The sequence below is a fragment of the Delphinapterus leucas genome, chromosome 15 (assembly GCF_059928025.1).
Source record: "Delphinapterus leucas isolate spDelLeu-1000000601 "Yukka" chromosome 15, BTC_Dleu_Yukka2, whole genome shotgun sequence".
NCBI classification, from domain to species: domain Eukaryota; kingdom Metazoa; phylum Chordata; class Mammalia; order Artiodactyla; family Monodontidae; genus Delphinapterus; species Delphinapterus leucas.
In genome coordinates this window covers 66370666-66383845 of record NC_143143.1, presented here as the reverse complement: position 1 = coordinate 66383845, position 13180 = coordinate 66370666, and the positions used below count along the sequence as shown (strand labels likewise).

At 39.0% G+C, this 13180-nt stretch overlaps 1 protein-coding gene across 3 annotated transcripts in view; it reads left to right on the top strand.

Moving 5' to 3' along the window:
* The window catches only part of RBL1 (RB transcriptional corepressor like 1), a 75493-nt gene that overhangs the window by 58531 nt on the left and 3782 nt on the right, over positions 1–13180 (top strand). For all 3 annotated transcript variants that reach the window (XM_089896836.1, XM_022592467.3, XM_022592466.3), the window contains 3 exons: positions 87–158; positions 2056–2146; positions 10955–11103. In XM_089896836.1, the coding sequence (XP_089752962.1) occupies positions 87–158; positions 2056–2146; positions 10955–11103 (312 nt within the window). The remainder of the gene's footprint in view (positions 1–86; positions 159–2055; positions 2147–10954; positions 11104–13180) is intronic.

The window sequence follows — 13180 nt, the reverse complement described above, 5'->3', positions numbered from 1 at the left end:
TCAATGCTAACCTGTAATTGAAGTTTTTGTTCAGAGCCATTTTTCTTTTAAAAGCAGTTGATAAATGCAGTTCTTATTTTCCTTAGGTAACAAAAGAAGAAAGAACTTTTCAAGAAATAATGAAAAGTTATAGGAATCAGCCTCAAGCTAATAGTCATGTGAGTTACATTATTTTTCCTCCTGTCCCAAAATAGATTTGTACTATTTCTCTGCTGACAAGTCATGTAAAAGGTAAACTTCTTTTCTAGTTTTACTATAGATTTTTTAGTTTAATGGACACCATTAAACTCGAGACAGTTTTAATTAAAAAACAGTTTCAGTGGAAGCCAAAAATCTTGCTGTTTCTGACTAATCTATATTATTTATTTATTTATTTATTTATTATTTATTTATGGCTGCATTAGGTCATCATTGCTACACACGGGCTTTCTCTAGTTGCGGCAAGTGGGGGCTACTCTTCGTTGCGGTGTGCAGCCTTCTCATTGCAGTGGCTTCTCTTGTTGCGGAGCACAGGCTCTAGGCACACGGGCTTCAGTAGTTGTGGCACACAGTCTCAGTAGTTGTGGCACACAGTCTCAGTAGTTGGCTCACGGGCTCTAGCGCACAGGCTTAGTAGTTGTGGCACACGGGTTTAGGTGCTCCACGGCATGTGGGATCTTCCCGGACCAAGGATCGAACCCGTTTCCCCTGCATTGGCAGGCGGATTCTTAACCACTGCACCACCAAGGAAGTCCCTATATATTATATATGCATATACTTCTCACACGTTCTCTTATTCCATTTGTTCATTTATTTGAGTAGGGACATTTTTCACTAATGAAAAATATTTATAATAATAATATTCTTTAATCGTATAAGAGTTGATTCTCTGATGATGTTTAAATCCAGTGAAATTTGAGGATATATTAACTTAAGTCTAGCTTCTTTTTCCATCTGATAAGAATCTTAATGTTTGCATCTTTGAATAGATATCAGGCATTTCTGATATAATAGCCCTGGTGAGAATTCTGTACAGCCTTTCAGTCATGGAAATATAAAATGTTAGCGTGACCTGGCACATAGTAAGCATTTAATAACTGTTAGCTCTATATTATTGTTATTATTGTAGCTGAAGAACACAGGATTAGGTTACCTTAAGGCCTTGGTCATTCAAGAACCTGATTGCTCTGCTCTAAAGGAGCATAATGGCCTCTTCTCTGGCCCAGTGATCTGCCACCTTAGACAAAAAGAGAGATGTGGTAGCTCAGATATCCCTGGCCCCAGTACCAGTAGCCATACCCCCTTCTATCAGAGCCCCACAGATAGTTTCACTTCTTTACTTAAGCCCCAAATACACTGTTAGCAATATAGAGATATTAGAAGAGCCAAGTATAGGCATTTCTTACATCCTGTGACAGGGTGGAAGAGGCCTGGTTTCCAGGCCTCTTCAGAAAAATCCCTTAGGAACAGAGCTTAGAGAGGTTCAGAGTATCCCTTAAGATCATTAAGTTAATGTGGGTCAAAAATGGTTTAAGCCACAGCTTCCTAAATATTCTCTCAATACCGATATCCATAGGATGAGGGGGAATGGATCATTCCTTTCAGCTACCTTGGAGGTTAAAAACAGTTTAGGGGCAGGGAGGGGAACAGATTTTCATGTGGCCATGTGAAAGGAGATGGGCATGGGATGGGAGCAGGGAAACAAGCCCCAGTGAGATCAAATGAGTCTCATGTAAGAAATTAAAAAGAAGAAGGAATAGGTTCATATCTTTTAAGCTGCTTTTATTTGGCAAAATCTGCTCATCAGTGTTTAGTTGCTCCTTACTTAATTCTTCTATTTTGTAACCTTCTGCAGTGGTTATATTTCAGGTGGTAAGCTCTGCTTCAGTATCCCCTCTTCTAAGATGTTTGCCGTAATCTGCATTTACCAAGGGCTACTAACATCTTGCCCTTGATTATCACCCATACAGACAAATACTTTTTAATTGGCTTGATATCTTGTCCTTATTTTGGTTTTGCTTAACCTGTGCCTCTTTGTGACTCAGCAGTCCTTTTTGTCCCCTCTGACCTATATAGGTTTACAGAAGTGTACTGTTGAAAAGTATTCCAAGAGAAGTTGTGACATACAATAAAAACCTAAATGGTGATTTTGAAATGACAGATTGTGGTAAGTTGCCCAATTTAAGATTCTATATGTAGTACACTATTGGTTACATTGTATATAATACAGTGGGTGTCCTGGAGTTAATTGTGTAGGTGGGGTGGATAATGCATATGTGTTGGAAAGAAGCAAATGACTTTGAGATAAGTATGGGTCAGGTACCTCCCTCCACAGAAGTTGTGTATTGAAACCATTAATTTATCCCATGTTAACTGTGTTTTAGAAGTTTTCTAGTATACTTATACACATTAATAAAAACTCATAAAAGACAATAAAATTCAAAACTAAATCTGAATGACAGGGAAAGTAAGATAGCTGTCAGTGATTTGCCTGTGGAGAACATTAAGGAAATGTCCTGTTCATTAATAAGTGTATAGGTATTCTGCCACCATCAGCAAAAGCAAGGTCGCCACCTTGTTACTACCATCATGCTAAGACTTCAGGCACTAGTAATTTTTTTGAAAGAAAGAAGAATCAAATGTTCAGTATTCATATGTTGATAAGTTGTAAAAATGCCTTTTCAGCCCATCTCTTTTCCTTGTCTCATCTGTCTCCTTTTCCTTGTCTCACTTTCCATCACTTAATGTATATATATGTGTACATGTGTATATAAGTACTGTAATTTATTTAATTTCACAGTGTGGGACTTTTAGGTTGTTTCCAATTATACACAGCTTTGTGAGGAACATCATTGTAGGTTGATCTTTGGTCCATATCCTTAGGGTAAATTCTTAGAGAAAATTGACTGGGTCAAAGACATTTTTTTTTAATTACCCAAATATCCATGATCATTATGGTGTCTACTGGGTTCTGAACTTTTAAGATCTTAACAAAAAAATTCTTGAATAATAATGTCCTAGAATCTGATCCCATCTAAGGTTACACAGGCCAAACTCAGTTCTTTTTACATAGATAAATTATCCCTGAGCCTTTTCAAGGCAATGAGAAGAAGTACATTAGGAAGTAAACCTGACAAAATACAAAAAAAAAACCTACCTATTTTTGTTATACATGCTGCTCACCTGTCCTGGGTGGTTTTTCTGTCCTTGCAAAACCAGGCCTCAGGTTAGCTGGGAAACTGTGTGTTCTATGAGAAACAAAGTGACTGCTAGTGAGTGTTTGGGATACAAGGAGCAGTGAAGTTCAAGACAGAATTTGATAAGTTTGATGATAAAACTTGAGGTAACTGAAGGTTAGCTACCCTCTCTACGACATAAAGGTTTCAGGTCCAGTTCTGTTTTATATACATTTATTAACTAGATATTTATTAGCAGGCAAACAAAAAACCATTCTTAAGATCCTGTCCAGTGGTGATGGCACAGAGCAGGGAGAGTATCCAGTGATAATAGACTGAGGAATTCCAGCACCAAAAAAGGGACAAAGTTATTGAGGAGGATACAGTCTCGCAAGTCTGTGTTCAGATAAGACAAGTTCCAGTGCCTGGAGCTGTGGCTAGATGCTATGACCTAGACTTGGACACACCAAAGAACACCACCTTGGGAAGAAGAGTTCTGGTTCTATAAACAAATTCATAATTAGGAATAAAATAATTACTATTTTAAAAAACACACAGTTTATGCATCCTATGCCACCTGACCAACCACCTCCTCACATAAAAGGTTCACTCAAAGTAGATGCCAGGATTCCAGAGCAGGATTCTGTTAAACTTAAAGCCAAGATCAAGCAAACAACATGCATCAGAGTTCAGGCCTGGGCATCACTCGTAATAGTAAAGCCCCACAGACCTCACTGGATCTCTCACGTCTATCATGCTGTTGTGGGTAGTGTCTCAAATATGTTAATCTTTTTTATTTTTAATACATATGTATATTCTTTTTCATATTTTTTTCATTATGGTTTATCATAGGATATTGAATACATTTCCCTGTGCTACACAGTAGGACTTTGTTATTTATCCATCCTACATACAGTAGTTTGCATCTGACTTTGTTATTTATCCATCCTACATATAATAGTTTGCATCTGCTAATTCCACTCCCGATCCTTCCCTCCCCCACCCCCGCTTGGCAACCACAAATCTGTTCTATACATCTGTGAGTCTGTTTCTGTTTTGTAGATATGTTCATTTCTGTCATATTTTAGATTCCACATATAAGTGATATCATATGGTATTTGTCTTTCTCTTTCTGACTTACTTTGCTTAGTATGATAATCTGTAGGTCCATCCATGTTGCTGCAAATGGCATTATTTCATTCTTTTTTGTGGCTGAGTAATAATCCGTTGTGTCTATATACCACATCTTCTTTATCCATTCATCTGTCGATGGACATTTAGGTTGTTTCCATGTCTTGGCTATTGTAAATGAACATATGAGTGCATGTATCTTTTCAAATTATAGTTTTGTCTGGATATGTGCCCAGGGGTGGGATTGCTGGATCATATGGCAACTCTATTTTTAGTTTTTTGTGGAACTGCCATACTGTTTTCCATAGTGGCTGCAGCAGTTTACAGTCCCACAAGCAGTGTAGGAGGGTTCCCTTTTCTTCATACCCCCTCCAGCATTTTTATTTGTAGACTTTTTTTTTTTTTTGGCTGTGCTGCGTGGCTTGTAGGGTCTTAGTTCCCCAACCAGGGATCGAACCCGTGCCCCCTGCAGTGGAAGCGCAGAGTCCTAACCACTGGACTGCCAGGGAATTCCCCATACATTGTCTTTTTGTTTATGTTTCCCTTGCTCTGCAAAAGCTTATAAGTTTAATTAAGTCCCCTTTGTTTATTTTTGCTTTTATTTCTATTGCCTTGGGAGACCGACCTAAAAAAAATTGGTATGATTTACATCAGAGAATGTTTTGCCTATGTTCTCCTCTAGGAGCTTTATGGTGTCATGTCCTAAATTTAAGTGTTTAAGCCATTTTGAGGGGTTTTTCTGTGTATGCTGTGAGGGTGTGTTCTAACTTCATTGGTTTGCATGCGGCTGTACAGCTTTCCCAATACCACTGGCTGAAGAGACTGCCTTTTCCCCATTGTATATTCTTGCCTCCTTTGTTGAAGATTAATTGATCATAGGTGTGTGGGTTTACTTCTGGGCTCTCTGTTCTGTTCCATTGATCCATATGTCTGTTTTTGTGCCAGTACCATGCTGTTTTGATTACTGTAGCTTTGTGGTATTGTCTGAAGTCTGGGAGGGTTATGCCTCCTGCTTTGTTCTTTTTCCTCAGGATTGCTTTGACAATTCTGGGTCTTTTATGGTTCCATATAAATTTTAGGATTATTCTAGTTCTGTGGAAAATTCATGGGTTATTTGATAGGGATCGTATTACATCTATAGATGTAATATTTGCTTTGGGTACCATGTCATTTTAACCATATTAAATCTTCCAATCCAAGAGCATGGGATATCTTTTCATTTCTTTGAATCATCTTCAGTTTCCTTTATGAATGTTTTGTAGTTCTCAGCATGTAAGTCTTTCGCCTCCTTGGTGAGGTTTATTCCTAAGTTTTTTTGTAATGCAATTTTATTTTTTTTAATTAATTTTTATTGGAGTATAGTTGCTTTACAGTGTTTTGTTAGTTTCTACTGTACAGCAAAGTGAATCAGCTATGCGTATACATATATCTCCTCTTCTTTGGATTTCCTTCCCATTTAGGTCACAGTAGAGCATTGAGTAGAGTTCCCTGAGCTATACAGTAGATTCTCATTAGTTATCTATTTTATACATAGTATCAGTAGTTTATATATGTCAATCCCAATCTCCCAATTCATCCTACCCACCCCCCTTTCCACTTTGGTATCCATACACTTGTTATGTACATCTGTGTCTCTATTTCTGCTTTGCAAATAAGATTATCTATACCATTTTTCTAGATCCCACATACATACATTAATATACGATATTTGTTTTTCTCTTTCTGACTTACTTCACTCTGTATGACAGTCTCTAGGTCCATCCACGTCTCTACATAAGACCCACTTTCATTCCTTTTTATGGCTGAGTAATATACTATTGGATATATGTACCACATCTTCTTTATCCATTCCTCTGTTGATGGACATTTAGGTTACTTCCATGTCCTGGCTATTGTAAATAGTGCTGCAGTGAACATTGGGGTGCATGTGTCTTTTTGAATTATGGTTTTCTCTGGGTATATGCCCAGTAGTGGGGTTGCTGGGTCATATGGTAGTTCTATTTTTAGTTTTTTAAGGAACCTCCATACTGTTCTCCATAGTGGCTGTACCAATTTACATTCCCACCAACAGTGCAAGAGGGTTCCCTTTTCTCCACACCCTCTCCAGCATTTATTGTTTGTAGATTTTTTTTAAGTGAATGGTGGGGTTTTTTTTGTTTTTTCTTTATTTTATTTTATTTTTGGCTGCATTGGGTCTTTGTTGCTGTGCATGGGCTTTCCCTAGTTGAGGTGAGCAGAGGCTACTCTTCGTTGTGGTGCGCGGGCTTCTCATTGCGGTGGCTCCTGTTGTTGCATAGCATGGCCTCTAGGTGCGTGGACTCAGTAGTTGTGGCTCACAGGCTCCAGAGCGCAGGCTCAGTAGTTGTGGCACACGGGCTTAGTTGCTCCGCGGCATGTGGGATCTTCCTGGACTAGGGCTAGAACCCTTGTTCCCTGCATTGGCAGGCAGATTCTTAACCACTGTGCCACCAGGGAAACCCTGTTTGTAGATATTTTGATGATGGCCATTCTGACCCATGTAAGGTGATACCTCATTGTAGTTTTGATTTGCATTTCTCTAATAATTAGTGATGTTGAGCATTGGTCATTGATGGAGATATGCCTAACAGAAGCCCTTATAGTAGCCACCTGTGGAGAATGAGCTTCCTGATTAAAACACCAGCTGGATACTCATGGACTGTGCATTCATTATCATATTAGCAGAGCACCCCAGACTGGCATTTTTTTTTAATATTTATTTATTTACTTGGCCGCGCTGGGTCTTAGTTTCGGCACGCAGGATCTTCATTGCAGCATGTGGGATCTTTTTTACTTGTGGCATGGGGAATCTAGTTCCCTGACCAGGGATCAAACCCAGGCCCCCTGCATCGGGAGCACAGAGTCTTAACCCCTGGACCACCAGGGAAGTCCCCAGACTGGCATTCTTGATTAGAACATTTGAGAGACCCAGATTATAGCTTAATCTAAGTAACACAAACATAATGCCCAAGTGTATGATAGTAAATTGAAAACTTTACAGTACTTCCTCAGAGGCTTGTTTTCAGAATTAAAAAAAAAAGGATGCATGTGTGTGGTGTTTAATACAAGGCCTGCTCATAGTAAGGCCTCAGTAAGTAGTAGTTATTATTTATTATTTTGTTTATAAGCAATATAAAATTTATTGTATTTTATTCATGAGTATATGGCTCTTTAAATGTCTTTTTTTTTAAGCTAATTTTTCTAAGGCTATATTCCTTACACAAAATCCTTTAAATGTTGAAAACTAGGTCACACACACAGAAACAGTTAAAGCAAATCCTCTCAAGGGACAAAAATTCTGTTTCCATGTGAGATGTATAACATTGATAACTGCAAATTGATAATTAAGTGACTTTATTCACATTAAAACTATTTTATAGTCACCAGATAGACAACCAAGATATGGATGGAGCACATTTTCTTTCTAGACTGTTTAATCTCAACAAGATTTACTTGGTTTTAGATTATAATGATGCCCTTTAGAGCTCATGAGAAACTGCCAAAATGGTCTAAAACCACTGTAGTAGTTTTGAATTGGTCTGTGGTCAGTGGCTCTTGTATAACTGGAGCTAAATGGCACTACCCTCTCAATCCGAAAGCCAGTCTGAAATATTTACTGCACACTGTTAATGGTGAGGAGCAAAAACGGTAAGGAAGGACGTGGTAGGAGAAATATAAAATAAATACTAAATGCTTACTCCAGGGGAGTGCTGCTGTGCTGATCAAGCCCATCATATCTCAACCTGACCCTTGAATTTATAAATAAATTGTGATCTTCTTTCTTACTTTCATCTTAAAATAATTTTTCTTCTTTACTTTCTCCATTTTTAAGTGGTAAGAATCACTATTTATGCCTCTTCTCAGACTGAAGCCTAATGACAGTATACAAAGAAACCAGCATCAGTCACTTGAGCAGCTCCTCTGGGGGTGATGGATGGGGGTTTCATTAATTTGTGCATCCCAAACAGTTTGGGCGTGCCCATCCTCTGAAACCAGTTCCCCTGAGAAATGGGTATCTACGGTGCCCTCAATGTCTTTTCCCCTGAATGCAGTTATATTGTCCTGGGATATAAAATTAAGCATGTATTATGGTTGCAGTTGTTGGCCACCTGCAGCCCTGGGGTAATTTGCCTTCTCCCTTCCCACTTTCACTTCAGATCCTTGGAAAATTCTGAAGCCAGAGATCCAGGCTAAAAATTTCAGCATGTCTCTCTGGAGCTCTGCAGATAATATCTCCTTTTTTCTAAGGGCTAGTCTCATTCACTGGTAGTTTATATAAAACCACATTTTAATTGCTTGACAGTGTTGTATGATAATCCAAAAAAGACATTCCTCTTATTCATGGGAACAGTAGGGAAAATTATGAAACCATAATAGTTCATTGGTTCGTTTCATGAAGTATATCAAATGTATACCATGTGCCTCAAATTATGTTAGGCAGAGGTCCCTCCTGCCCTCTGAGGGGAAACAGATTTGAAACAATTATAGCACCAGGCAGGGAGATCTCATTCTGTTTCCCAGTCTTTCATAAGTTCCATCTCCTAATGTATATGTGGTAAGATGGTCACCGGCCTACTGAGGCTTTGATTTCTGAGTGCTAAAGTCCTTAAAGAGGTGGGAAGGTAGAGATCTTTTTCCTGCTTAAAGGACAACTGACATCTTGTTTTCTGTTTTGAAATGAAAAAATACTAAACAGCTAAATGAAAATAGCTAAATAAAATCATGTTTAGTTAGAATCCAAGGTCCCAGAGAGTTTTAAATGTTTGGTTCCTTCAAATTAAGTATAGCTCCTTACCTTATGTAACTATTAACAACTGGAAATGGAATAACACAGAAACATGAAGAAGTAACTGCCTCCAGAAATTTCTAATCCAAGGAGGACATATAATAATTTTAATTCATCTGTATAACAAGAATAACCTACAACAGCTGTTATTAAGCCATTGTTTACTGCCTTGGGACAGTGTCCCCCAGGATGGTAGTAACTGTTATGGGGAAGAGCGACTGTACATAGAAAATTTGAGAAGTATGGAATTAAAGTGAACATGTGTTTTTTTCTAATTGCAAAAGTTCTCAGAACCTTTAATATACTAACATGTATTCTGAATTCCTAAGAGGAGGATATACTACTATGCAACATTTTTTCAACTTATTTGATCACATAGCTTTTTTCTGCCCTATTAAGATGCTGCAAAAATAGCAAGAGTAAAAAAGACATCCAAATGGAGATCCCTATGGAGGTTCCCTGTGGCTGCCTGGCCCTTGGACCATGTTTGAGTTTTTCTGGTTTTCCAAAGGTGGAAGCATGTTTCTACCCATGTTTTCAGTATTGAAAATGAGAAAGTTTTTTCACATGTTGAATTCTTTTTAATCGCTGGTAGTTTTCTTAGCTCCTGTGCATAGATGATTCTTGTAGGTACAAGGAGAAGATGGTTTGTAATACTCTTTCCCAAAAAAGAATAGGATAAAGTTCTGCCTGGTGTCACAAGCTACTCCAGAATTACAGTAATAAACAGGAAAGCACCTTGGGGCAAGCTATCATTTTACAACTGAGGACGCCAGTTATAGACAGCACTATAAGGTTCCTGTTGTGCGTGGGAAAATAAGACTTTTTGAACACCTGTCACCTGCCATGTATTTGCAGAAAAATAAACATAAGCAATTCATCTTGCTTCTTCCTTAAACTATGAGGATACACTTTACCTTTTAGAGTCTTTCCACCTTTTTCAAAGAGTCAATATGAATATCTGCAGGCTTTTGTTATCTGAAACTCAGGGTTTGCCACTGCTACCCATACTCTGAAGCTCAGTTTAGGTAAACTTCAACCCAGGGCTGGTGCCCCTCTAAGAGCCACCGGTGACAGTGAGCTCAAAAGGTAGGGTTGTGAAAACATTCTTGCTGAAGTGATATCTAGAGAATAGAGTACCAGCTTAAGTTTACGTGTTTGCATTTCTATGATTCCAATTTAATTTATCCATAATATAGATGGATTTCTGAACCTTTTCTAAAAACATTAATTGTCTTACATAAAGATGTGGGTTTATTTGTTTTTTTTTTCCTTTTATATTGTAGAGAGAGTTGTGATTCAAATCGCCAACTTATAGATTAAGGTACACCTATCACAACACTGAATTCTTTTTTTTTTTTTTTTTTTACATCTTTGTTGGATTATAATTGCTTTACAATGTTGTGTTAGTTTCTACTGTACAACAAAGTGAATCAGCTGTATGTATACACATATTCCCTCCCTCATGAGCCTCCCTCCACCCTCCCCACCCCACCCTTCTAGGTCATCACAAAGCACCGAGCTGATCTCCCTGTGCTATATGCAGCTATCTAATTTACACTTAGTAGTGTATATATGTCAATGCTACCCTCACTTCGTCCCAGCCTCCCCTTCCCCCACTGTGTCCTCAAGTCTGTTCTCTACATCTGCATCTTTATTCCTGCCCTCCCACAAGGTTCATCAGTACCATTTTTCTAGATTCCATATATATGCGTTAATATACAGTATTTGTTTTTCTCTTTCTGACTTACTTCATTCTGTATGACACACTCTAGGTCCATCCACTTCACTACAAATGACTCGGTTTCATTCCTTTTTATGGCTGAGTAATATTACATTGTACAACACTGAATTCTTTTAACAGATTTGGAAGATGCTACAAAAACACCTGACTGTTCCAGTGGACCAGTGAAAGAGGAAAGAGGTGATCTTATCAAATTTTACAACACAATATATGTAGGAAGAGTGAAGTCATTTGCACTGAAATACGACTTGTCAAATCAGGACCATGTGGTATGTTTTATATTTTACTACTTTATTAACATCTGTACTCATAATTGGATTACTATGAGTTTATTTTGCTAGTAAGTGTTTCAAAGCTAAAACCTTACTGATACATTTTATAGGAGAAAACATACTAGTAATTAGAGTGATTAAGGCTGTGATACAACAGAGACCAGAGGAAATCATGGAAATTTTATCCACACTGTGATTATGTTGTTAGAAATTATGGATGCATATGGGCAAGGACTAGATGGGAACATGGAAAAATGAAAACAATTCTGGTGGTTTTTTCCTTTGTTTTTGATTCCTATTGTTATATCTCTGAGATAAGTGTTTTTCTCAAGATAAAAAGAAAAGGAAATAAATAGGCTTGAATCAATAATAGAAGCAACACTAAGAAGTTTTTATTCAGACTCTAGATTTGACAGTACCAGCAGGCCTTTGAAAGTATTATCAGTGTATGAGCTGAAGTTGGTTCACAGGAGACCAGACTTCAGTTATAAGAAAGAGGAATCTAGTAGAAGCTGCATCCAGGCAGTAGCCATATATGTGTCTATGTATCTCTCTATATTTCTGTCTTTGTCCCTTTCAAGGAATATGGTCTATGATTATCCTCAGAAGCCATGACTACTCATTCTGTTCCCTCAGTTCCACCACCCGCACCATGTGCTATACTGTGAATATCTCTATTATCAGCCAATTAAAAAACAAGACTAGGGCTTCCCTGGTGGCGCAGTGGTTGAGAGTCCGCCTGCCGATGCAGGGGACGCGGGTTCGTGCCCCGGTCCGGGAAGATCCCACATGCCGCGGAGCGGCTGGCCCCGTGAGCCATGGCCACTGAGCCTGCGCGTCCAGAGCCTGTGCTCCGCAACGGGAGAGGCCACAGCAGTGAGAGGCCCGCGTACCGCAAAAAAAAAACAAAACTAGTTTTCCTAGCTTCAACTGAAGATGATGAATGAAATATTAATTAAGGAGTCATCTCCATTCTTGGAATAGAAACATTGTATAGATTATTAAAAGTGAGTCCCTTCTCACTTTATCTCTAAATCTTTTGCATTTCAGTATAAAGTCTTAACCATTTCATTAAGAGATTTGTTCCATATTGGGCTTATCCTGCTGGCCCACAGAATGCTCTGCCTCTCTTTTATTTTCTGTGCTACTAATTTGGTTGTGGGTATGTGCGTGTGGAGAGAGATTCTTATTGCAAGTGTTAGGACATAGATTACCCTTTGCTCCACTTTCTGAGCACTGACATAAGGTTCCTATGCTCCTGGCTTACTGCTTCTGGTGTCTTGCTCAGAATTCTTCAGAATTTCCTGAAAGATCCAGGAAAATAAATTTTAGTTTTTCTATTAGTAATTGTTGAAAAACAAGGGTTAATGAACCATTTTTTGATTTTCTTCAGCCATAAATAACCTCTTACAGTATAACTGACTCCTAACTAGGAGATAGCAATAAGAATAAAAACATGGGCTTCCCTGGTGGCACAGTGGTTGAGAATCCGCCTGCCAATGCAGGGAACACGGGTTCGTGCCCTGGTCCGGGAAGATCCCACATGCCGCAGAGCGGCTGGGCCCGTGAGCCATGGCCGCTGAGCCTGCGCATCCGGAGCCTGTGCTCCGCAATGGGAGAGGCCACAACAGTGAGAGGCCCGCGTACCGCAAAAAAAAAAAAAAAAAAAAGAATAAAAACAGGGCTTCCCTGGTGGTGCAGTGGTTAAGAATCCGCCTGCCAATGTAGGAAACACAAGTTCGAGCCCTCGTCCAGGAAGATCCCACATGCCGCGGAGCAACTAAGCCCGCATGCCACAACTACTGAGCCTGCGCTCTAGAGCCCACAAGCCACAACTACTGAAGCCCATGTGCCTAGAGCCCGTGCTCCGCAACAAGAGAAGCCACCGCAGTGAGAAGCCCATGCACCACAATGAAGAGTAGCCCCCTCTCGCCGCAGCTAGAGAAAAGCCCATGTGCAGCAATGAAGACCCAATGCAGCCAAAAATAAATAAATAAATAAATATATTTTTAAAATAAAAACATGGCAAAGAAAAAAATGTTCCATGTTGACCCTTCACCTGGCTTGGGGCTGG